The sequence below is a fragment of the Carassius carassius genome, chromosome 29, assembly GCF_963082965.1.
Source record: "Carassius carassius chromosome 29, fCarCar2.1, whole genome shotgun sequence".
In the NCBI taxonomy this organism is placed as follows: Eukaryota; Metazoa; Chordata; class Actinopteri; order Cypriniformes; family Cyprinidae; genus Carassius; species Carassius carassius.
The window spans coordinates 14,647,559-14,674,986 of NC_081783.1; the positions used below are offsets into that span (position 1 = coordinate 14,647,559).

Sequence of the window (27,428 nt, forward strand, 5' to 3'; positions counted from 1 at the left end):
CTGACTTTCTGCATGAAGATCATTTCATGAGTACCAGAAGATATGCCTGAGCAGAATACTAATGGAGTTTAATTGCTTTATTAAAACAGAATGTTTTGATTTTGCTGGAAGGCATTTCACCATGTTCCCATTTCTCTATCACCTCTTCGACCTGCGCTAGCTTCATGTCAAAAGGCCAAGCTTTTGTATTCAGGTACGGTCAGAATTTTCACTTTTTACATTGTCTTCGATCTGCCATGCATGAAAAGAGATCTATTCTTCTTCCACTGAGAATGAAGAAATATGCAAATGACATGAAAATATTGCACAATGAAATTGAAATGGCTCACGCCTGTAACCAAGAGTGAAAGTACATTCAGAGTTTTCTCTCTGGAGAAATATGAATAAATTCCTATTTTGCTCATTTTGCTGTGTACCGTATCTCTATGGACAGGTGTAATCTTTCTGCCGCAGGACAAGATAAAGCACGGCTGAACTGGGATCAGTCTATGAGCCAGTTATTAAAAAAGGAGACAAGCTTGCCTGCTCATTAGGGTTTTCGAATTAATGCAATGCAACATGGCTTAAAGTGATTCCCAGCCATTTTCACAATATATCAGATTCAAGAATCAAAAACCATATAACTGTAAATAGAAACAACATGCTTTTGAACAATGGCTTTGATTGGACTGCAATGTATTCTGGGTGTGTCATACAAAACTTGTGCAGTGCTTCCAGAATGCATTGCAGCATGAAGCATGTCAGCACTGTTAAGATTCATACACTGATTCTTGATATTTGTGTATGTCTAAGCATAGTTCAGAGTGATTAGTGAACAGTTTGTTTTAAAAATTACGGATAGAAATACAGGTTATCTAATTAGAACATTTCTGGACAATTAATCATATCAATACATGGTGATTATATCTTTTTCATCAGCAAGTAGCCATCTTCTTCATTTTTGTCTAGTTGTTTTTGCCATAACAAACATAGTTACAGCATCTAGAGAAAAACATTGAGAAGTCAAGAGTCCAATTGCCTTACTAAAGTAAACACCATAATGGTGACATTAAAACCAACCTATTACTTTCAAACAGACATCAACATCTAAACCTATGTTAATCCCATTAAGAACTTTTGTAAATGTATGACAGAAATAAAATCAATCTGGTTTATAATAAGTAAAGCTGGTAATGCTGTTTTTTGAGTTATTTAATGATGCTGGAGCTTGACATCAAACAAAGGTTGGGTTTTCACTTTCAATCAAAATTTGACTTCTGAGCAATGTTAGTCCACATCCGGTGTGATGGGAAGCTTTGTTAGAATGTTAGAGGATAATTGTCCTAACAATGTTATCAATAAACATTTTTAGAATGTTTTTAGAGAATGTTATCCTACCTTTTAGCAGAACATTCTAGGAACTAAAATAAACCTTGCTGCTGAAAACATTCCCAGAACACACACATTTCTAGATGGGATGGCTGCACAAGATTATTTTATTTTTATAATTTCTTAGGTCAGAGTCAGAGTTTGAGATATAGTCTCTCCTTCTCTAAATTAAAATTATTTTATGTGTTTACATGACCACGTGCATTGTTGGCTTATTAAGCATAATTGGTTTAAGAACATGTATGCAAAGCACTAGATGTTCAATATATCATAAACATCAAGCTATAATTAATTTGCAAGCTATAAAAATGTGCATGAAAGATTAATGCAGCAAAGGCAATAAAAGGCTCACTCAACATGTTTAACCCTGCAAAATCTCAATTTATTAATTTTTTATCTGAAAATTGACCTCTTCTGTTGGTTTGAAAATGGTCATTTAGATAAAATCATCATGACGCATGTTAAGAAGTTCAAGAAATGTCAGCTAATTGCAATGTCAATTAAACCGGTGAAAGAAAAGAAAGAGATCGATTTAGTCACACTCTTGTTCAGTCTTACCTGTGAGAGCTCACTGCTGTCAATTCTTCCATTACCATCTGCGTCAAAGCGCATGAACATCATGTCCACCAGATGCTTCCTAGCTGCCATATCATTCTCGTGGCTGCCATGGTTACCGGGGGTCAAGTACCTCTGAGCGTGTAAGTCCAACATTTTGGTCTTCAATTTTTTATAGTCTCCCAGATGACAATTATCATCTGTGAAGAGTGGGAGAGAAATGCTGGTCAGATCAGTGTATATGGAAATGAATTCACTGTTCAGCTGCATTACTAATTCATCAATACTGTGGCAATATGGAGCCCTTTTCAAAAATGTCCATGTGAGGAATCTAAAAGGTCTTTCATGTAAATAAATGATGCGAATTTGCTAATTTTGTGGATCTCACAAGAAGAATCAGAAGAGGTATTTACACATTTGGCATGCAATTTCATCAAATATTGTATTATAATGCATTCAAGGTATGTGCTTTATCATTATGCATTCCCTAGGAGTAAAACCCTAGAACTTATTATTAGCATTATTAGCATTATGTTTTACTAGACTCAGGAAAGAAAAATGACAATGAATTCTAAATAGATGTCAAAACTGATCCTCAGCTTCAAGCCAGTTATCTTGTATGATTTTGTTCCACGAACAAATTCATTCAAATAACTACAAACAAAGCCTCAACAGAACAGCTGCAAGGCTCCCAAAATGTGCTCATTCTAAAATGACAAAATAGTACGCTGCTGTCGTGACAATGCTAATGGGCTACAGAAAAAAAAAAATTTGCTCGGTGTTATGCAAACATGGCAGAGGAGGACGGACTCTTTCGATTATTCTAGCAATCGTGTCAGAGAAAGTGCTGAAAAGGTGTTAGGGACTTGTCAAAAAGCATTTGACAATATTTGAGATATTTTTGTCATTATATGTAGCTCAGGTGGTGCAGTGTTGCTTCTTGTGAGAATACTGATGTTGTTTCTGGAGCATAAGAGATGGATAATGAAAGGCAGAATCAGAAATGAAAGCTAGAGCGGGAAAAAGAAGGAGGCTGAGGAAAAGCAGCTGGTTTTAAAGACTGTCATACTAGTTTCACTGACAGATGTCAAGACAGTCACAGCTCATCTCCACATGACTGCACCACTAACTGCAATGTGTGTGTGATATACTAAGGTATATAAATATATATGTGTCTGAGCCTGGTGTGTGTGTGTGCTGATCAGGAATAGCATGCCACACATCACAAAATGGCCTCTATTTGACAAGCCACCGTGGTAGGAAAGCTTCCTTCCTTAGAAATGGCAGAATGAATAAAAGATAAATGGCTGTCTACCATCTACCTTGCCCAGAGGAGATGAAGGTCAGTGTCGTCAAACCTGTGTGTGTATGTGTGTACACGTTTGCACACACGGCACATTAGTATTCACATTTTTTGGCATGGTGGTAAATGAAGAACTGCATATCTTCTATCATAGTCCAGAACTGCAGATGTGTGACCAGGGGAATATTCATTCTGCATCATCCACCTGCGATTTGACAGCTGTACAGTTCTCAACAATGTTGCAACCGTGCAAAACTCTAAAATGTGTGCAAAGCTGGAAATTTCTTGAATCAGAGCTATGTGAATGAGCTGCGTTTCATCAGGAGCCCATCTGCCTGTGCTTTGATTTTCAGTGGGGACTGAAGCTTGGAATCTTGTTTGTGGAAATACGCAGCAAATATTAATTTTTTAGTACAGAGATATTATAGTGACACAACAGGGAGTTGAAAAAATAATGACTTCCAAAAATACAGAAACCCAGAGAGCAACTTTTTTTTGGTCTTTTGTTTACTTGGGAACACTTATTTTTCTTGTGATCTTAATTTAATAGTTATCTTGGTTTGTGTGTGTGTGTGTGTGTGTTTCCTTACTTTACCAGTCTCCTCTAAGTTTACATTGAAATCTTCCAATATTTTTCTTTGCATATCCTCGGACTGTACTTCTAATTCATGACTGGCATTTTGTTTTGTTCTCTCTCTGTGTTTGTCACTAATCACGTTACACCGATGTCCTACATCATCTGCCGGAACAGCTTCCGCCTATGAATGATAACGGAAGTGAGAGAAAACAGGCTAATCATGGAGATATTTCGTACAGCATTTTTTTATTCTTTTACTGATTTGGTGTTATCAGACACTAATGCAATATAAAAGAACCCTATGACCATTATATGAGACAGTGTCATACGATGTTGTAAGTATGATTTGCCAAAAATAAAATCTATAGATAGAATACTTATAGCATATCACAATGTTAGATTAAAAGTGCGCTGTTGGGCGCATATCCACTCTTTTGTGCGGAGAGTGGAAGCTGAAGCAAGCATTAGGACATCAGTAGAAATAAGTTAAACACGCTGTCAATTTTTGTTCATATAGGTAAGAATAATACATCGTTCGGGACTGTAAAGGGTCTATATTTGAGAGAAATAGGCCTTTTGTGTGCATAGAAAAAGTCTTACAGTAGATCTTTGAGTTCAGCCCATGAAAAATGGGGGCAAAAACAAAAGTGTTGCATTTATAATTTTGTTCAGTGTATATTTGGAAATGCATTGGAATTATTCAGGTTAGCAGCCAACTATGTACTATGGACAAAATATACAAATAAATAAATAAATACATGCATACATAAAGAAAGAAAGAGAATGAACAATAATCTCTTCCAAGATGGCTCATGAATCCAGGATGCAATCACTAGTGATTAATTTAGTTTCACGAAGAAGACACAGCATAAATAGTTTCAAAGCAGCATTAAAAAGGACAACATAATGTAATGGAGTATCATAATTAGTATCTCCTTTTGCGTACATGTTAACTGTCAGACTGGCAGTTGCATTTATGTGAACTTGGGCGGCTGGTAAACACAGGTGCCGTTGTCATGACATTCAACATGATTTCAGTACTTTACGCATTAGAATGTGAATCTTTTTATGCAATTTGTTACTTTATGCTCTATTTCAGACTATGTGGGGTCCTTATACCAAAGGCATTCAAAACGCCTGCCTGACAAAAATACGTTTTTACTTCATTAAATAAATTAGAAGGAACATTGTTTCCAAGTGCTCTGTCTATGCATCATCCAAATTTCTTGCACTAAGGAGCACATTTACAAAGTTCTACAATGATCTTCCTGTCTTCATCCCTCAGAGGGTTTCTTATGGATGAGGGCTATTCAATCTATTCGTCCTCTAATGTACAACACAACCGATACCTCTAGTGCTATAGAAGGTCACTGATAATGGATCCATCATGCAACTGTTTCTCATCTCAGTAAACATGCGCTCACCATGTCTGGTAGTAATAGGACTCCGACCATTTCTAAAAAGAACCAAGATCTGGCCTCTTGTGTTTTCTTGCATTAATGAAAGTATGACGGCTTTGCTCACATAGCACGCATGCAGTTGATGGTTGTGACCCGTGGCGCAGCAGCTAAAAGCATGCCACGGCTGGTCGCCCATCCTGATGGGAATTCTGGTCATCATATTACTTTGTAAAAGTCAGGAGCTGTGACAAACAAGTTTGTAATGGGCAATTCAAGACACAGACCAATGAAAGTGTTATGCTGTGTCTAACTGACTGTGGATAGCTATAATTAGAACTGGTGGAATCATTTAAAAGATGGAGCGCTTCACAACAATATACATTCATATCATCATGAACAATGTATGATAGTATCAATGCTTACAATATACACAATCATTCATTTAAAATTCAATAGGATTTAATATAATTGTGAGTGTTATTTATACAGTTAGCTTAATTAGCTTTTATTTGAACATACTCTCTATATATATACATTATATAACAAAAGTTTTATTTTTACATTTTCTGTTTTTTATTTTAATTTTAGCTAAAGTTTAAGTAATTTAGGATTTAAATAATAAGAATAAATGTTTGAGCACCAAATCAGCATAATATAATTATGATATTATAGAATCTTGATATTTCTTGTTAAAAAAAATAAATTCTACATCCTCACATTCAAATTCTATCCTGTTTGCATTCTCAATTCATATTCCGTAAACTGGAATTTAAAAAGTATTCTCAATTCAGTTTTGAATGGGATGCAACTCTACACTCCACAATCTGACTATGCGCCAGATCCTCTTAAAACTGTTCAGAGCATCCGTATTCTTTGACAAGCATTACACAAATGCATTGCTGAGCACAAAGGCATTTAGTACAACCCATATAACCATTCTCAAGTGGCCTACATGATTTACTTTGAAGTATTTTGACATGTCCAGGCAGCCTAGAGGAATGCAGATTATTCTTTCCACATCTGAAATGGGTTTAGATGGCCACCTGCATTCATATCTGTATGTTTGATCTATGCATGTGACATATGGGACACTGATTCACTTTGAATACCATGCTAGTAAATTTAGTCAGATCAGATGAAATTCAGTCCTGTCCGAAGTTGGGTTTAGAATGGCGGCATTAATAAAAACAGCTTGAGGGACAGCTAATTAACATTAATGAGCCACTTTGATCATTTAGATAATTATGAGGGAATAATAACCTCGTTAAGAAATAATAACAAACGGGTATGCTGTAAGTCATTATTTTGGGTGAATATCACATAAAATACCATCAGTCAGCTGAGATCGCTCATCAGTCTAGCTTGATTTAAAAGGACCCCAAACTGAAAATACTATCCATCCATCCATTTATCTATCTTTTGTATTGTTTAACGGTGAGCATGATTTCACCAAGTACAACATGTTCCTGGATCAATGTCCTTGTTGATCCTGGAACAACATTCCAATCAACTAATCAGAACTAACCACTGATTTCAGGAATTATTTTGGGTAGGGTTAGGTTTAGGGGTATGGACTGGGTTAAGTCTATATTTTTGGACAATAATGTTGATCCAGGATCATCAAAAGATGTTGATCTAGGAACATGTCGTACTAGGCAAAATCCCGGCGACCATTGTTCAACAAAGCTGACAAGACTGTAGAAAGCATATCATTTAAATGAGACAATGATGTGAAGATTGTCTTTCTAGTGCTATAGTTTGCATAGTGTGATGAACATGAAGTAGGTGTTGATTTTATGTGATTTGTTTTCTCTTTTTTTCTGATTTTAACTTTTAATGATGCCCAGATATTTCTCTTTGCAAAATATTGTTAAGCATATGGATATAACAAAACATATTTAAAAGGCTTGTGGCTTGGGACAACATAAAGAACTAAAATCAACCCTAAAATCAGCTTATTTGGGTCTCTTTATTTTTCTGTACATTTTGTGCATCACTACTGCTAAAACTGAGATATTTTTCATGGCTCTGTTCTACTGATGCCATGTGAGCTGCTTAGATTGGTGTAACAGCAGGAGGGTCTACATCTCTCCACATGCTCTATACATCAAACACACACACACACACACACACGGCTTCAGTCTCTGCTTCGGTCTGAGGTCGCTGACTCCACTTTTTAAGGGCACGGGGCCAGTGCCATTGCTGTCAAGTTCTGGCACTGCAGAAATGGACGTGTGAAAGCAGTAGGCTGTAAAGTCTGTTCTCTCTCTCTCTCTCGCTGCCCCTGACCACCTAACATTTCACTGGAGAATTTCACAGGCAGTGCATTCAATAACAATCTACCTGCCACTGGATATCCATATGAGTTGTTGCAAAGACAAATTTACAACTCGCCAGCAGACGATTATTCTGGCTCTCCCAGTGTGATGTGCGAGTGGAAAACTTTGCATTTTCCTAGTTGTTTTGTCCTTTTTCTTGCTTCTCCCCTCCCTCTCTCGTCTTCATTGTTTTTGTCTCTCTCAGTCTCAGTAGTGCTGCTTTATTCTACATAAAGTCATCTTCTCCAGCTGTCTACTTCTCGTTTCACCTCTAATTTGATTTCCACACTCTCTTTTCTCCTGTCACTGGTTCTTTCTATTCTCCTCTCTTACCCCTTTCCCTTTATCTCTGATTTCTCACTTTGACAGACGCTGGTGCACCTTTGAGGAGCTCATTACCTGCCGGCAGATGCGGATGTGGCTTCTCTTCAGGCTGGAGGTGACAGTGACAGTAAAACAGCTCAGGGTCTTATTATCACTATTCTAAAACTGCAACACAACAACTTATTTCTCCTTCTCACTCCTGTCTGTATCTGAGCTGTAAGAAATATATAAATGTATGTATATATATAAATATATATATAAATATATAAGCTTACAAACATGTGACAATTTGTCAAACATTGTGACTGCAATTTGAAAAGCAGAATGATAAATATTTAACATCTCATTAAACAACGGTGACAAATCACATTGAAACAGCAACATTTAAATATTAATTTAAATTAAATATTTCAATACTTTTTATATAATTTATATTTTATATTTATATATTAATAAACAACATTTATGAAATATAACAACACACACACAGACACACACACACACACACACACACACACACACACACACACACACACACACACAAGCAAATTAAAGTTTTATTTAAATTAATAATAATAAATAATAATTTGTTTGATTAATCAGTGAGCCATTCATGAAGAATCTACTGAATTAAAAATTCATCGACTCACTTGATCTGTTCCTGAATAACCCAGATTTTTTTTTTTTAAATGAATCAGTTGAGTGAATGGTTCAAATGATCCACTCATTGTAGAGAGTCACTTGTTGCCACCTACTGGCATCCGCTGAAATAGCAGCTGAAATGATCTAAATAAACAGATAGCCATTCTGTCTGAAAAACACACTTGGAACACTGTTTGTGCATTAGACTTCTATAAAAAAAATTTGCTAAATTATTTGTAAAGATAAAAATGTGTACAACAGAATGTGAACTCATTGCACCTGGTGAAATTTTGTTTTTGTGGGAAGTTCAACACCATATTTATAGAGAAAATCGAGCCCACCTTAAAGCACTCAAGGTATATATTACATATTAAAGCACATCTGTTTGCAGTTAATAAAACACAAGGCCACATCACTATATCAATTATATTTTGGTTGTGCAGACTCAAGTACTGTACTCTAGCCAGTTTTAAGAAGGTCAGTAGAAGCAAAATTCACAGTTTAACTGCTGAAGGTCTCATACACACTCAGAGGAACTGGCTTTGACAGACATAATGAGTGAGAGGCTGACAAGGCCATCTCGTCAAGGAGAGCAATATTTTGGCATGGCACGGCTGAGCCGGCCACCCTGAGGGTCGGTGACAGAGAGAGACTAGATATGAGAGGAGGACAGAGAGATTTCTTAATGTTGTCACTATCTTCTTCTGTGTGGGGCTGTTTTTAGGCACTGTTATCAGATGCATTTGACTGAGCTGCTGTTGTGGTCAAGAGAGAGTGTGTGTGTGTGTGTGTGTGTGTGTGTGTGTGTGTGTGTATATATATATATATATATATATACACAATATACACACACACACACACACACACACACATACACAGCGGGTAAAGTACTGTAAGTATTGAATATGTCACAATTTTTCTCAGTAAATATATTTCTAAAGGTGCTGCTGACAATAAATTTTCACCAGATGTTGGTAAGAGCTCAAGCAATCCATCCATACAAAGAAAACAAAAATAAGCTCAGAAATTAAGTTTTGAAAAATATTGAACACATGAAGAAAGGGAGGTGGAAAAAGGCATGGAAAGCCAAGTCACCAGCTGAAATCTATCAATAATTAGAAAGCAGTCCTGCCCTTAGTCAGTGGAAATGTAACATTAGCTGGTTTAGTCCCAATTGATGTCCTATAAAAACGTGTCTTATTACCAACGTGTTACACAAGAAACATTTCATGATGGGTTAAAGCAAAGAGCTCTCTTAAGACCTCTGCAATCTTATTGTTGCAAAACATACTGATGACATTGGTTATAGAAGCATATCTATACTTCTGAATGTTCCAGTGAGGACTGTTGGGGCAATAATCCGGGTGTGGTAAGAACATTATTTTATCATAAACTAGCCACGACCAGGTGCTCCTCAAAAGATTTCTGATGGAGGAGTGAAAGGAATTATCAGAAGAGTTTTCTAAGAGCCAAGGACCACTTGTGGAGAGCTTCAGAAAGATCTGGAATTAGCATGTACAATTGTTTAAAAGAAAACTATAAGTAATGTACTCAACCACAGTGGCTTGTATACACGATCACTGTGCAAGACTCCATTGCTGAAGAAAAAGCTTGAAGCTCATTTAAGTTTGCTGCACAACATTTAGACAAGCCTGTGAAATAGTGGGAGAATATAATCTGGTCTGCTGAGACCAAAAACTCTTTGGATACCAAAATACACAACAGCACTGCGCATCACCCAAAAAACATCATGGTACAGAACTGGCAAATTTTATATTACTGATGGAATGATGAATAGAAAAATGTTCTGGGACATTCTTGATAAAAATCTGCTGCCATCTACTAGGATGACGAAGGTGAAATGAGGATGGACATTTAAGCAAGTCAATGATCCCAAACACACAGCCAAGGAATAATGCATGTGACTAGTTTCTCTATACAGGAGGTGTCTTGAAGCTGTCATTAGCAACAAAGGCTTTTGTACAAAGTATCAAATAATTTTCAGTAAGCATGTTCAATACTTTTTTTCCTGGTTCATTCCATTTTATTACACAGAACTTAATTTTGGAACTTATTTATTTTGTTTTATTTGTATATATGGATTACTTGAGTTGTCACCAACATCTGGTGAATGTGTCTTGTCAACTGGACCTTTAGAAATATATTTACTGAGAAAAATGTTCAATACTTATTTTACCCGCTGTGTGTGTGTGTGTGTGTGTGTGTGTGTATATATATATATATATATATATATATACACCACACATACACACACAAATTTGAATTCATTTGAATTCTTCTAATTCTACTTTTCATTTTTTTTTATTTTCTATTTTCTTCATTCTGTTTATTACTTCAATTACTGTTAATTACTTTCTCAAATCCATTTTGAATGGCATTAAACTGGTTGTGGACAGTATAAAGACAAACTAGCAAAAGTATATAGCCTACATATGAATTCACACACACCCAACAGATCATCCATAAGTGCAATCAATCCCTCTACCAGACCCAAGGTCACACAAAATCAATATTACTGTAGATATTGACCCAAAACACTCACACATATTCATGTGCTGTACACACAGACATGTGCCTCATTCAAGTCCCTCTACATAAGAAAACGAATGCAAATTATGTTAAAGGAATCAGCAGCTCCAAATATACATGAATGACAGTACATGTGTCCAAAAGATACCATTCAAAGCTTCAATGTTTGTATGTTGCCCTTGGTTTGCCCTCAAATTTAAAGCTGACCTAAAAAGCCACTATGTATGTCAGCATTCTGGACAATCACAGGACATCCCATTCATTTAATGTGTGTCCAAAAATGGGCTCAGCCAAATGTGGCATTGGGCCTGTGTGTAATCAGACTGCTGGTGATAAAGAAAGTAATCTGTAGTATTGGCAACCCGTTCACTCATGCTTTCTTTTTGTGGCTGGTTTGGAAGGACTGTCAGTCAAACTGATGTGGCTATCCAGCAGACACTCTTCACAGCAGCCTTATGGGAGAACTGCAACAAACGTCCTGGGTTTTAATCAACACACCAGCCACTTTGACTTTGACATTCAGGGGCTATTCACAATGTGCCTAACAACAGTCTTACGGGAAACATGAAAAATGTTTAATGGCCAAGTTGAGCTGAGACACAGTTTATTCATAAGTTTGGGTTTGGAAAAATTCTTAACTCTTTATTCTATAGATTCTTTTTTGAAAGTCTCCAACTCACCAAGGCTGCATTTATATTAAACATGTGTTGGCAAAGTTGATTTTTCAGCATCATTACTCCAGTCTACAGTGTCAAATGATCTTTCAGAAATCATCCTAATATGTGACCCTGGACCACAAAACCAATCATAAGGGTCAATGTTTTGAAATTGAGATTGAGCTATATAAATAAGCTTTCTACTGATGTATTATTATTATTATTTTTTTAGTATAGGACAGTATTTGGCTGAGATACAACTGTTTGAAAATCTGCAATCTGAGGGTGCAAAAAAATAAAAATTGCCTTTAAGGTTGTCCAAATGAAGGTCTTAGCAATGCATATTACTAACCAAAAAATAATTTTAGATATATTTATAGTAGGAAATTTACAAAATATTTTAATGGAATGTTATCTTTACTTAATATCCTATTGATTTTTGGCATAAAAGAAAAATCAATCATTTTGACCCATACAATGTGACTTAAAAGCAACTTAAATTTTGTGGTCCAAGGTCATATATGCTGATTTATTCTCCTTATTATCATCAATGTTGAAAACAGCTGTGCTGTATATGTAAAACTATAGTTCATTCCATATTGTGTCATGCAGCTATTTTGATTCAAGAGTCCATGGTGAACATTCTGAAAAATAATTACCCATATGGCTTGAGTAATGAACACATGACCATTTATGCGCCCTGAAGGCCTACACAGAAACATGAAAAAGCTGTGACAATCAAAGGGGAGCAAAGGTGTTTTATCTCAGAGGATCTAAATAACTATGTCACGTGTCAAAGTGCTTGATATCACCTCACAAACATTAAAGGCTCTACAGTATTTTCATGCTGGCTGTGCAGACATTTGATATTCAGTTACCCATAATGCGCCAAATGCTGTTTCTTTGATGGATAAAGGAAGGGAGCGAAACATTGAATGGCTGCCATTACAGAGTGACGGTGGAGGCCATGATATAAGAACAAAGGCAAACAGTCACCAGAAGATCTCCTACAGTCTTACAATGGCATTTTTGTTATCACAGCAAACTTAATGCTGAGTGACTCGACTGATAACAAAACTACAATCCCCTGCCCTTTCAAAAGAGAGTGAAAGTTCTATCCAATCTGAGCTCCTCCACTATACTGTAGGAGGAAAATGTGTGATTCTACAGATAGGAAGGATGACAGAAAGGTACATTTTGCTCCCCTGTCTCATATATACATTCTCTCCTTGAACTTTTCTGCAAAATCTAAGCCATGAATAAATGCCTTCGAGCACTTAACACAGCGCTGAAGTCAGGGGAATGAAAAACATGACCTCTATCTAACTGTGTAGAGCTGCACAAGGTCCCTATGCACTGTGGCTTTATAGGGAAATAATAATAATAATAATAATAATAATAATAATAGCCTAAGAATGATATAAACTTAAACTAAGAATAATATCAAATTAAACAGATTCAAATGAACGGATGAGTAAATGAATGCATCCCAGAATGTTGAATTTATATGAACTGCAATAATTATATGCAGTGTTTGGAATAACGCCGTTTAAAAGAACGGCGTTAGGTAACAACGTTATTTTTTCAGTAACGGGGTAATCTAGCTAATTACTTTTCCCGTTGTTACAACGCCGTTAACATTACTGGACGTTAAACATGGTGCGTTACTATGCATTGCTTTAATAAACTATTTGTGCAGGATAAAACTCTTGCTGTCTGTTGACGTGCAATAAATATCGAAAGTTATGTACGAACACCTGTCTGTTCTACTCATTTAAACTGACTTGTGAAAACTGCTCAAAAAATATAAATTCTTTGACATAAAGCAATATATATATTACAGTAACGCAAATAGTTACTTTCCCTGATAATGAGTTACTTTTATTATAGAGTAATTCAGTTACTCAAATCAAATTCTGAAATTGAATTAGTTAAAATATACTCAATGCATTGAACTAAACATTAATTATTTTTATGCAAATATATTGAAAAACATTTCTTAAATTTCAAATTCACCATGTTGATACCTTAAATGAAATTCTGAAATTGAATAAAAACGTAATATATAATAATAAATGTAATGATTTAAATAATATATTACATTTATTTTCTGAAATTCTGCAATTTAATTAGAGTAATTAGACTGCATATGCATTCTGCATAATGAATTATCTTTTGGATTTATAGGTTTAGCACAGAGAGCGTCTAAAAGCAAAACCAAGACTACTATAGAATAACATAGTTGCTGACAGCAATCCACCTCAAAGATCTCTAGAGGTTTAGCTTCTGACATTAACGGCGGGTAACACCCAGACCAGGTTTATCTTTCCTACTGATGAGCTAGCCAGCCTGTTACCACATTCTAGCTAGGCAAGAGCGATTGTCCTCCCTGAGCTTATTTTGCTGCTTTGCTAAGATTGATGACAGCAGCCGTTGGGTTCTAGACGAAAAGATCCATGAGACAATTCTGAACCTCAATTCCCCATATGACAGCAATTCAACACAAAATGGGCCATTGACTTTTTTCCTTTAAGCAGTCCAATTCAACCGAACATCACTATGGCTAAATGCACAGAATTCATCTTCATTCCAGTGCAATAAGAGAGGTGAGATGTCCCATCCATCTACCCATAGACCAAAGTATGTCCATGACGAAATAATATCATATTCCTTGGGCAGCTAACCAAATTAGGAGATCTAAATTGGGACAGAGCTTCTCCATCAAGACAATGAGTAAATTATCTTGAATGTTATGTCTCCACTAACTATGCCATCCATCTTCTTTCCACTCCTTTTGTCTTATTAAATAAATCACTAAAAAGGTGAATGGCCTAAGAGTTTTCTTCATTTTCCTATATTTTTCATCTTAAATGGAACATCAAGGTTTCCAGATTCTCTCTGGTCTAAAAGTGGCTACTACACCTGTCGACTACACCTGACTTTGTTATTAAAAAGGAAGAGTAATGACTTTGAAGTCTTCAAAACATATGTGAGGTGAGCACTTCAAAAAGCGGTCGCTTCAGCTGATGATGGATTTACAATTTCAGGAAATCCTGTGGAGATGCACAGAAACCTTTTTTAAGGAAAACTGTCAAATGCACCAACAACCCTGTGTCAAAAATGATCTATTATAATCCATCAACAACCCTGAAGTGTCAAAAACTATCTATTATAATCTATTCTGATTATAATCTATTCTGATATTATATTCTACCTAATAGCTTATAGATAGTTTACCAAAAAAACAAAAAACAAATTCAAATCCTCCCTGAGCTGCAACCCTCAATCATTTCTTGTCTGCCTTCATTATTTAAAATAGGAATAATATAATAAAATGGTCTATGGCAAAGGATGTCATAGATAAAGAAATGTAAAAATATTTTGGTACATTTAATTGAGCATCCTTTTAATTATATTTCCAAAAATGTTTAAAAAAATATTATAACAAATATCATGAATTATTGATTAATAATTATCATCATGTTATTAGGAAGTCACACTACACTATAGAAAATACTGCTAATAAAACATATATTATTAGAGTACTAGAAATATACTCTTCATAAAAGAGAATGTATCCCAGTCACTGTACCCATGCAATTAATTTGTAATGTAATAAAATGACATAAAATGTGTTTTTTTCCATGACCCAAAAACATTACATAAATGTTATATTTTTAAATAAATGTTCCAAAACCTGGTGTTGTTAAGATTTTTTTTTTAAATGGTTAATTGCACAAACTACACTGCAGTGCCAAAAATCTTGATTTCCTCTCACACAATCGGAATTAATTTGTTATTATAGCCTCACTAAATAGCTAACAGTGTAAAAAACTACCATCCTCATCAAGCTGCACCAAATAGTCCATCAAACTTGTGCATTTGTGTCTGTGTTGATGATTTTAGGGATGTAATAAGGTTCCCGTGTCTCATTTTTGGTGCAGATGTGATTGTGGTGATGCTGCTCTAATCCTGCTCACGCTGCATGCGGATGAACAGATACTCCCGTGGGGGTGGGTTGAAATGTTTAGTCACGCCTCCTGGAGCTTCGCCATGCATGACCTCATCCTTACCTCTACAAATTCACTCAAATTACAAAGCAATTAAAATCTGAGCAAAGCATTTGAGATATATTTTCATTTTTAAATCTTATTTATATGAACCCAACATTTCCTTAAGGGCAAATCAATATTAGCATAAAAAAAAAATGTATATATATATATATATATTTTATATATATTTTAATGCTAATATTGATTTGCCCTTAAGGAAATGTTGGGTTCATATGTAGTTTATGTGTTCATATGCAGTTTATGTGTTCATATGTAGTTTATATATATATTAGTGCTGAGCAATGATGAATTTTTTTTTTAAAATCACGATTAATTCTATTATTGTCTGCGATTAATCACAATTAATCACATTGCTATGCAAAAAAATAATAATGCATTAAAAAATAGTATATTGTGCACTTTTTTCATTTTAAAGTAGGCCAAATGCTATATGAACAATAGTGTAATAAACTTTGGTTTGCAAACACTTTAAACAAATAAGGTGCTTTTTAGAGCAGGGTTTAGTTACATATAGATTAGTCAGTTTGAGTGCTAACCGCGCCCGAGTGCAGATCTTCTGATATGTGCTGCATGATTGCGTGATTATTTCTGTAAAGCAATATATTGTGAGAGGGACGTGTGTTACCACGTCTTATATGACTCAAAATATAAACCACAAAGTTAACAAAACAATTCACCCGACTGTGTTAAGCGAGAGCACTTCTTTGCTATCTTCACATGCTATCGGAAACTTCCTATTTACAACTTATAAATAATAAAGTCATGATTACAAGCTCGTTGCATTCTTTTCTGTTAAAAAATAACAGTGGACAGTGGTTTGTGAATGTTGATGCTTAGCCTAAATAATTAGATTTAGAGCATCCCCTCCTGTGACCCATGATTTGTCTGTATTTATATTCAGAGTCAGTGAGCAAGTGTTAGCGTTAATCAATTAACGTGTTAACTTGCCCAGCCCTAATATATATATATAAAACCCTGCATAACCTGTGCACAATATTTTGTCTTCTGAAGTCATAAAATAGCTTCACATGAAGAACAGGCAAAATAATTGTTGATTTAATATATTTTAGATATTAAATCATAAATGAATATAAACATTATTCATATTATTATTTGTAAAAATAAATAACAAATATTATCTATATATCATATTTAAAAATTTATATTTATATTTGATAAATCATATGTGTTGTTTTTATTACACTGTTACAGCTCTAAAGTGTTAATTGTCTTGGATGACCTATTTATCCAAAGAGAGAGCCATAAGGGGCCACACACAACTTCTGAGTGTCCTCAAAGAAAAAAAAACCTTACATGTCTGTGAAAATCCGCTGTTGGGGTAGTGAATGAAGGTGTCTGTTTCTGAAGTTGCTAGGAACATATAAGGGAACAGGGAGGGTTTTTTGACTCCGGAACATGTATAATCAGTGCATACTCATTAGAGTAAATCAAGTTTCCCTCTCTGTTTCTCATGACCTTTTTTTTTTTAATTCTCAGTTGATCCCTTTAAGCCATGTCTCAACTTCCAACAGGTAGTGCGGTACCTAATAGGCTCATTAGCAGTCCGGGCTGCAGTAGGAGGGATGGCCCGGGTGGGTCTCTCTCAGAGGACACCACAGCTGTCTCCACAGGGAAAGCGCTTTAATTAGATGTCTCACGGCAGAGGAGATGAAGACGCTTTCAGTACTCTGAGATACAAGACTTGGCTGACATGCAAAAAAAAAAAAAAAAGACATGTCTGGTCATGGGCACTAAGCCATGTGGGAAAAACAATATACAAGGTTCACCAAGGCTGCATTAACATTTTCTATTTTAATATTTTTAAATGTAATTTATTCCTATGATGGAAGGTTGAATTTTCAGCATCATTATTCCAGTCTTCGTTGTCACATGATTCTTCAGGAATCATTCTAATATGCGGATTTGCTGCTCCAGAAACAGTATCAGTATATATATATATATATAAAATGGTTGTGTTGCTCTTTAACATTGAAAAAGACTTCAGTGCTATTTTTGATCAATTCCAAGAAGTGGGGGGGGGGGGGGGGGGCACTGGCTCCAAACATTTGACCAGCAGTGTATACTGTATCTATAGACATCAACACATTGAACCTGAGCTTCTTTTCCACTTCTTTCATAACTTAACCATAACATTGGAGGTAACCCACATTTGAAGTCAGTCCTTTCATTTGTCAGCAACATCCAAAACAACAGATAAAAAAACACAAGAAAAATGTGAAAGGCTGACTGATGGCTGAATGGAGTTACATCAGACAGACATCAGGCTTCATTAACTCTTCATTCTCATAAAAGAAATTGAAGTAATGGGGAGAAAAGAATGAGATGAATATATCATCTTCAAAACAACTCAAACAACCCAAACTTACACAGTGTGTGGAGCAAAGTGCAGAATTCTGAAAGAGCCATTTAATTTCCCCAGTGCAAATAGTCATACGTTGAGTGAGTCACTGGAATAGGGGACATAATTGAAGCTTAACAGACAGAGAAAAGCTTAATGGGAGGATATTTTCCCCTAACAGTCAACGTGGCAAGAAATGAAACTTTTTTCTCGCTCTGGCTGACAGTAAAGCTGTCTTTTGAGACGTCTGCTGATTATTCACCATAAGTACTTTGAAAGTTTAAAACTTTGACGAGTAATATTCTTCCTTTTGTTTGATGTAATGAACAAGAGCAGCAGGGTACCACAAATCTTGGGGGTCTAACTTAAAACTATTTGACAGGATACCCTTTAATCCTTTTCTGTGCTGATTTTCCATTCAACTTTGTAGATGTCTGTCCTTTAGAAAGTGTCATCTGCTGGGAAAAAACTGACTGGACAGACAGATAGATGCTGTGATGGGTCAGGCCCCTGCCACTAACGGGTGTCCCGAACGATATGGAACAAAAGAGATTCCTCTGAATATAATGCCCTGTAATTGCACAAGATGTTCTGTTGGGCTTGAATGTATGTGAGCAATTAGAAAAGCATTTCCAGTTTGCTTTGCCAACTCAACAGCTTGCATCCCATCGTTACCCAAACCCACTGCATCGTGCCAAACCACACAGCCCTACAGGCACGCAAAATCCGAAACCTCATCTTTGGCTAGAGAGAACTCCTTCACAGCTTTCCCACTGGGACATGGAAGTTCTGTAGCCTACAGCATATGCTCTGTGATGTTTTATTACTTAGTATTATGGCATCTACCCTGCTACGTCTCTTCTTTGCCCTGGTCAGCACATAGTTTGGGAAGAATCAGCAGTCTCTTAATGTTCCAGTAAGCTTTCATCCTGCTTTTTTTTGGATAATTTGCTCTGGCGTATGTACAGGCCCCAAATCACTAGACTCTGACAATATCAGTATTTGTAAACACCGCCTGGCCACACAATCAAATGCACTGAGAGACAGGAATAATACTGGAGTGGTAAGGTGGAGTATAAATGATGCATTAGAGAAGAGTAGTTTGCAGGGCTTTGACATTTAATTGGCCACTGCTGCATGTCCCAAGTGCAGACATGGCTGTTTTCTACACACAAAAAACAATCCAAACACTGTTTTGTACCTATAACAATCATACAACTTAATTATGAAAAGGTACAAATATTTGAAAGCATTTTTTTTCACTCTCAGATTCCAGATTTTTAGCCAAATACTGTCCTATCCTAACAAACCATACATCAGTGGAAAGCTATATGTTTATATTTGTTTATATTATTTATTTCTCTACGCTACTAGCTCGAGTAGATCTACTCTTGTTTTGAGAGGAAAGAAAGAAATAAAGACTGGAGAAAGCATAAGAGGATAGTGCAGTCAAAGATCTCCAACCACCACAATGAAAGCTTTCCATCAAAGTTCATCAACTTTTTTGTCACCTCATCTACCTTTTTTCTCTCTATCTTTTTTCTGATGTGTAAAAAAAACAATGCCTAAAGTTCAGATAACAGTAGCCGGACTGTTACTTTGCTCCCAGAATGAAATGAACGTAAACATATTCTCTAAGCTCATTTTTCTCAAAGCTCCTGAAAATAAGCACAAACATTACGGTGTAAATGCACCTGCCTTTGTGAAAACCATTAGAGCCTATTTAATACACTGCTGATAATTAGAACACATAATAACCCAATCCAATCATCTCACCAATTACCAACTTTCTACAGTTTAATCTTCAAAGGTTCAATTGAGGCGAACAAACCAATCATTGTCTAAAGCTACATACATGATTGATAGTCAAAAAAAAACTAATTATACAAATACCCTGCAGGGCGTGTTACACAAATGCACATTAATGTCATTAAAACTATTTAAACAACAAAGATTAATGAATATTCAGAGGATAATTTTGCAATCAAGCATTGTGGTGTCTTCTGTGAAACGTTGATTTGTGGAACAGTCATCTATCCAAACCATACACCTCTCTGCCTTTTGTACTGTACACTGATTGACCCAAGCAGGTCAATATCATCATCTGATGACTGAGATTTGATTTGAGAGGGCATTTAGAGGTTTGATTTCTCAGTCAGGATTGCCTATATGCTTTCTAAATGACAGAGGAAGAGGCTGAAGAGATTTTCTGCACATGAATGCTGTGGTCAGGGTGATGTACATGTACTGCATTCATAAGGTTGCCAGGCCTTTGTGAATTTGACAAAATTCAACACAGAGTCTCTTTGATGATATACAACTTTAGTGAACAATGTTTTAAAATCTTTTGATATCAACTAGTTTTAAACAATTTGATATGATGGTCCATTAGTTCAACCAACACATTCAACAGTTATCATTTTTCATCTGAAGTCATCTTTAGAAATCTAAAGCTCTCTCTGTTGATTTTTTTTTCCTTATCCAGGAATTAAACCTAATTTCAGCCAGTAGAACAGTAATGATCATCCAAATGAGCAACAATTCATGTTGTACTGTTTCAAAATGAATCATGGTTTAAGAAACACAGTTCTAAATCAGATTTTACGTGGACAACATAATGTGGACATTTCATTCATTAGTGGCCATTAGTCCATTAGTGCTGGACATCATTTCCCAGAATCATATCTTGCTTAATATGATGAACAAAACAGCTTCTCTCTTTCTTGGAAAATATATTGGTCAAAAACATTTCCATTGCCTTAGCTCACAAATTAGGATGTGCTGTTCTTATGATTAAGAATACTCATCCATTCAGAGCTAACAAAAACACATCTTTAAACAAATAAAGATAAACAGCATTAATTTAAGATTTATTATTATTATTTTGTTAATTTAATCAATATAATGTGTCCTTGCTGAAAAAAAAAAAGAAAAAAAAAAACCTTTCAAAAGTATGTAGTTCACAAAAACAGATTCAGCAACTCTTGAAAAAAAAAAAGTATCAGTTGCAGTGAAAGTTTGCGGCATAGACAACAATGGACAATATACTATAACACATAATGTTGATTCTATACCTTTGTAGAAGCATTCCTCGCTGTGCATGATGGTTATTCTCTGATGGGCCATGCAGGAGGCTCTGTGAAGCTCACAGTGGTTCTGGTAGAGTTTGCCGTCAGATCCACACACAGGTTTGTAATGTGGTTTGCAGCGCTCCAGACACTGACATTCTCCTTCATCTGTTTCTCGATCAACCACACAGTGCTTCCCCAAACCACAGTACTTATGTTCACAGGGCCCAGGAAAACCATTTTGACCAAAGAACCCTGCAAAGACACATCAAAGAAAGGGGAAATCGTATTCATTTGTAACATTATGGACATATGTACATGCTATGCTAATTCACTTAAACAACTACATAAACACACATCATTAGAAGTCAATGAGTTCTTTTATACAGGGTTTAAGGTAACGGTTTCTAACTGTTTTTCATCCCACACTCAACTGAACATTAAACTTACTGTACAACACAAAGCACAGTAAAATAATAATAATAATAATGATTAAAAAAAAGTAGAGTTAGAGAGGTCATGAACAGTCTCACGACTGTTGTTTTGTATTTGTGGTATTTTGACAATGTTGGCAGGAGTTGAGAAACCCTGTGGAGGAAACAATCCCACTGCACTGATGTTATGTGGGCCATATGGGCTTCAGATGAAATATGTATGACTGTAATAAAACAAAGCCTGAGCTCTAGCACGCTTTCCCATTATCAATTACAAAGATGTGAGCTCCACACCTCCTTCAGCTGATCATTTCATAGAGATTAAGAATTTAATATGCACGGTCACGTTTCAGCTCTCAGTCCCCCTGTTAAACAATGGCAATTAAGTTTAAGAAAGGGAACTTAATAAATAAAGTTTGTATAAGCTGTACATAAACTCTGAGGGATTCTATAAAAATGACAGAAGCACTTTTGTGTGTTTGACAAATTTCTTGTTAAAATGCATATAACCTTTTGATTGTATTATTTTCTGATGTATTTTACAGCACTCACTATTTATTTATTTTCCCCAGGACCAGAACAGAAGCACATTTCTACATCTCCTGAAATTTTAATAACACATGTTTGTGTGTCAAATAAAGGTTAGGCATGTGCACTCTCTGCAAATCACTCTCCAAGCCAGGGACCGAGGAATATGATTAGTTGAACATTTTATGATCCTACACCTTCCACAGATGATAAAAAATAAATAAATAAATAAATTATATATATATATATATATATATATATATATTAGTGCTGTCAAACGATTAATCGCATCCAGTAGATTAAGTTTTTCTTTATACAATATATGTGTAAAGGTATTTTGTATATTTAAGAAAATAAAACATACAGTATATATTTTTACAATATTTAATGTTTATATTTGTATTCAAATAATTTATATTATACAAAAATATATTTAATATATAAATCATTTTTTTCTTAAATATATACATGCATGTGTTTGTATTTACAGTATATATACATAATAAATATGCACAGTACACAGAACAATTTTTTTTTTATTTTGGATGCGATTAATCACTATTAACGTATGACAGCACTAATATATATATATATATATATATATATATATATATATATATATATATATATATATATAGGTGCATCTAAATAATAATATACAATATTATAATATTATAATATTTGTTAGTTCCATTTCAGTCGGTCACTCTCGACGCCACGTCGGTGACCGACGAATATGGGATATCGCTTCGATAGACCAATCTACTTCGAGTGTAAACTAAACAAGCCAATGTACATTGGCATGCAATTATTGCATCCAGCTGCCACTGATCACTGCGTGAGTATAAGAAGGCAGCAGGTGCAATCCATTCCAGCTTTTCGCTTCGGAGCCGAGCGTTAGTATCGCTCTGCTCAACTGTGTCTGCTGTGAACTACGAGTTCAGCACGCTCTCGGAAGCTTCGTGTGTTGACTAGACGGCGCTTCAGCGGCGGTCGTTCCTGTGTCGAGTGGTTTGCACACTTCAGGCTGCACTACCCCTGTTGTGTTGCAAACGGCCAGTTCCCCTGTGTGCCTCAGCACTAAAAGAACACTTCCTAAAGCACAAATTTCTCTAAAAGAGCTTCACAGGTGCGTCTTTGTAAAGACGACGGATTGTCCTTATAAGGATGCCGTTTCACCCGTGCGTTTCTGGGTGCGGTCGTTACCTAACGGGTGATGGTCACGATCGCTGCCTCACGTGTCTGGGCGTCGAGCACGCTGAGGTGGCTTTCGTGGATGAGTCATGTTCTCACTGCGGGAATATGACCATCTCGGAGCTGCGAACCAGGCTCCGCTACCTTCAGGGGGGCAGAGTCCCGTTGCCGCGATCTGGGGCTCGTTCTGGCGGCTGACAGACGAGAACCACTTCCGGCAGTAGCGCGGATGGTTTGAGGGTCACAGTGGCAGAAGCAGACTGAGGCGATCCGACACATCCTGCCCCGGCGGGCAGCTGCTGCATCCACCCGCCTGCTGGCCGCAGTGCCCCAGCCTGTTCGTCACCGAGGGCAGCCCCCTTCATCCACCCCCGCTCACGCGCAACATCTGCAGCAGCCTCCAAGTGGTGCCGTGGAGCTGGGCGCAGGCAGGCCGACCCTCCCGTCCCGGCCCCCGGAAACTTGGTGGTGAGTAGAAGAGCAAGAGTGCGACTGTTGCCTACATCAACCGACAAGGTGGTCTGCGATCTCGTTGCATGTCGCAACTCGCCCGCCACCTCCTCCTTTGGAGTCAGAAGGTTCTGAGGTCACTTCGTGCCATTCACATTCCAGGCCTGCTCAGTCGTACAGCCGACCAGCTGTCTCGAGCAATGCTCCCGGGAGAATGGCGACTCCATCCCCTGACGGTCCAGCTGATTTGGAGGTGGTTCAGAGCCGTTCAGGTAGACCTGTTTGATTCTCCAGAGACCTCTCACTGCCAGTTGTTCTACTCCCTGAGCGAGGGAACTCTCGGCACGGACATACTGGCACACAGCTGGCCGCGGGACCTACGCAAGTATGCGTTTCCCCCAGTGAGCATTCTCGCACAGACACTGTGCAAAGTCCGGGAGGACGAGGAGCAAGTCTTGCTAGTAGCGCCGTATTGGCCCATGTGGACCTGGTTCCCCGAACTAGTGCTCCTTGCGACAGCCCCTCTTTGGCCAATTCCTCTGACGAAGGATCTACTGATTCAGAGATGGGGCACCATTTGGCACCCGCGTCCAGACCTTTGGAAACTCCATGTCTGGTGACCTACCCCAAGAGGTAGCGAACACCATCACTTCGGCAAGAGCACCGTCTACGAGACACGCTTACGCTTTGAAGTGGAACCTGTTCGTCGAGTGGTGTTCTTCTCGCCGAGAAGACCCCCGAAGAAGTCCGATTGCGGTCGTGCTGTCCTTTCTGCAGCAAGGGCTGGAGCGAAGGCTGTCTCCCTCCACCCTGCATGCATTTTCGGTCGACGATTCGTGCCTAGAGTTCAGGCCGGCTGACTCCCAGGTAATCCTGAGGCCCTGGCCTGGCTACGTGCCCAAGGTTCCCACTACACCCTTCAAAGACCAAGTGGTGAACCTGCAAGCGCTGCCCCTGGAGGAGGCAGACCAAACCCTGGCTTTGCTTTGTCCCGTCCGAGCATTAAGGTTCTACGTAGACCGGACACAAAGCTTCAGGACCTCAGACCAGCTCTTTGTCTGTTACGGAGGCCGGCAGAAGGGGAGTGCCGTCTCTAAGCAGAGGATGGCCCACTGGATTGTGGATGCCATAACCCTGGCTTATCAGGCTCAGGATGTGCCCTGCCCATTCAGGTTGCGAGCTCACTCAACTAGAAGTGTTGCATCCTCCTGGGCGCTGGCTCGTGGCGCCTCGCTGACAGATATTTGTAGAGCTGCGGGCTGGGCGACCCCTAACACGTTCGCTAGGTTCTATAGCCTTCGTGTAGAGCCGGTATCCTCCTATGTTCTCACCTCAAACGGGTAGTGACACTGAGAGGCCCCGGTTAGTGTCGGCTTGCTTAAACTGCTCCAGAGTGTCCGTACTGTAGACCCTGTTGAGATCCTCCATCACCCTAAGCAGCTGGATGCAGCAGAACATCCGGCGCCAGGCCTTCATGATATTTGTATAGTCCACGGTATAGCCTTAGAGCCTGTGTTTCCCCGGCAGACTTCTGCCTTCCCAAGAGGGTTTTTAATCACCTCAAATTTCTTGTATACTCCTAAATGGATGCTATATGTGTATTTGCCTCTGAGACCTCCTTCCGGAAGGATGGGGCTTCCGCAGCGTCCCAGTTCCAGACGGACTGGGTACATTTTCCCAGTGTTATCCAATCTCACCCAGTGATGTAGTGCTTTGACAACGGTGAGTGGAGCTACTTGTTTTGAGCCCCGGCCTACACCTAATGGGGCGCAGGCGGCTCACACAGGGCACTGGAAGGGGCAGCACCCATGGCGCTTTGATAGGGATCCCATATTCATTGGTCACCGACGTGGCGTCGAGAGTGACCGACTGAAAGGGAACGTCTCGGTTACCTATGGTAACCCTCATTCCCTGAAGGAGGGAACGGAGACGCCACGTCCCATCTCCATGGTTGCTGTACCGGCGCTGAGCTGCCGGGTCCCCGGCTCGGCTCCTCAGCGAAAAACTGGAATGCATTGTACCTGCTGCCTTCTTATACTCACGCAGTGATCAGCGGCAGCTGGATGCAATAATTGCATGCCATTGTTCATTGGCTCGTTTAGTTTACACTCGAAGTAGATTGGTCTATCGAAGCGATATCCCATATTCGTCGGTCACCGACGTGGCGTCTCCGTTCCCTCCTTCAGGGAACGAGGGTTACCATACGTAACCGAGACGTTCTGTTTGATAATGATAATGTTTGATAATGATAATGTTTAAGCATGATAATTCATGCCCCCATGTTGCAAGGATGTGTACACAATTCCCGGAAGCTCAAAACATCCCAATTCTTGCATGGCCAGCATACTCACCAGTCATGTCACCCATTGAGCATATTTGCACATTTTAGAATGGCCTTTTATTGTGGCCAGGCTAAGGCACACCTGTGCAATAATCATGCTGTCTAATCAACATCCTGATATGCCACACCTGTGAGGTGAATGGTTTATCTTGGCAAAGGAGAAGTCCTCACTAACAAAGATTTAGACAGTTTTTTTTAACAATATTCGAAAGAAGTAGGCCTTTTGTATACAGTACATAGAACAAGTCTTAGATCTTTGAGTTCAGCTCATGAAAAATGGGGGCAAAAACAAAAGTGTTGCATTTATAATTTCATTCAGTATATATACATATATATATACACACACACACACACACACGCACGCACACACACCCACACATACACATTTATTGTTTCATGACACATACATATGAAAATTACACTAAAAATGACAATTAAATTAAAATATAAACAAAAATTAAATATGAATTGTATTGCTCCATAAGAAAAAATAATGTGTATTCAAGTACATTAGAAAATAAATAAATAAATAAATAAAAAAATAATGAATACAAATGAAATGATTCCATCCAGTTTTGCATTCATATACTATACACACACTTTTGCTGGAAAACGTAGGAGAGAATTATTAATGTGTCTTTTCAACCCACTTTAACTGAAAAGTCACTCCTGTAATTTCAAAATGTTATGCTTTATAAGACAGCAAGATAACTTTGATGACACTAAAATTTGCCAAATTCACAACAATCATGTTCAATACAGCATAGAAAATCAAAGATTGTGAAGCATAAAAACACGCAGTCGTGTGTTACGAACAGTGGCCTTTACAGGGTGTTAGAGACTTTTTAGATATGTGTACTTAAATGATGACCCCTTCATCAAGTAGCAGATAATGAAGACATTCTCACTGAAGGTTGTTGTAGTAAAACGAGAAAATTGGCTTTTGCCAGCAGGGTGGAGAGAAGCCAAGATGGCGTCTGATTGGTATGCACACAGTACCTCACAGTGACCACGGTGACATCAAAGACAAATGACTAATTCAGTCCTAACGATTTGTTATTGATGAGTCAACTTTTCAAAGAGAGAAGAGAGGGGCTGAGAGGGAGAGAAGGAACGCTTGATTCTGATGAAGGGTTTGGGTGAAGGTGTGGTGTGGTGTCCGGCTTTCATCTGCCCACCATCAAACATGGACTTTTCATCCCTGTAAAAGCCAAAACGAAACCCTAAACAAAGTAGTATATACAAGATTATCAAAGTCTGCACTAAAGTAACAGTACAAAGAAGTAAT

The 27,428-nt window shown here is 37.7% G+C and overlaps 1 protein-coding gene across 2 annotated transcripts in view; it reads right to left on the minus strand.

The window, feature by feature from the left end:
* Positions 1-27,428, minus strand: part of fstl5 (follistatin-like 5) — a 130,301-nt gene that overhangs the window by 62,308 nt on the left and 40,565 nt on the right. For both annotated transcript variants that reach the window (XM_059515998.1, XM_059515997.1), the window contains exons 4-5: positions 21,200-21,448; positions 1,927-2,123 (exon numbers count right to left, since the gene is read on the minus strand). In XM_059515998.1, coding sequence (XP_059371981.1) covers positions 1,927-2,123; positions 21,200-21,448 — 446 coding nt within the window. The remainder of the gene's footprint in view (positions 1-1,926; positions 2,124-21,199; positions 21,449-27,428) is intronic.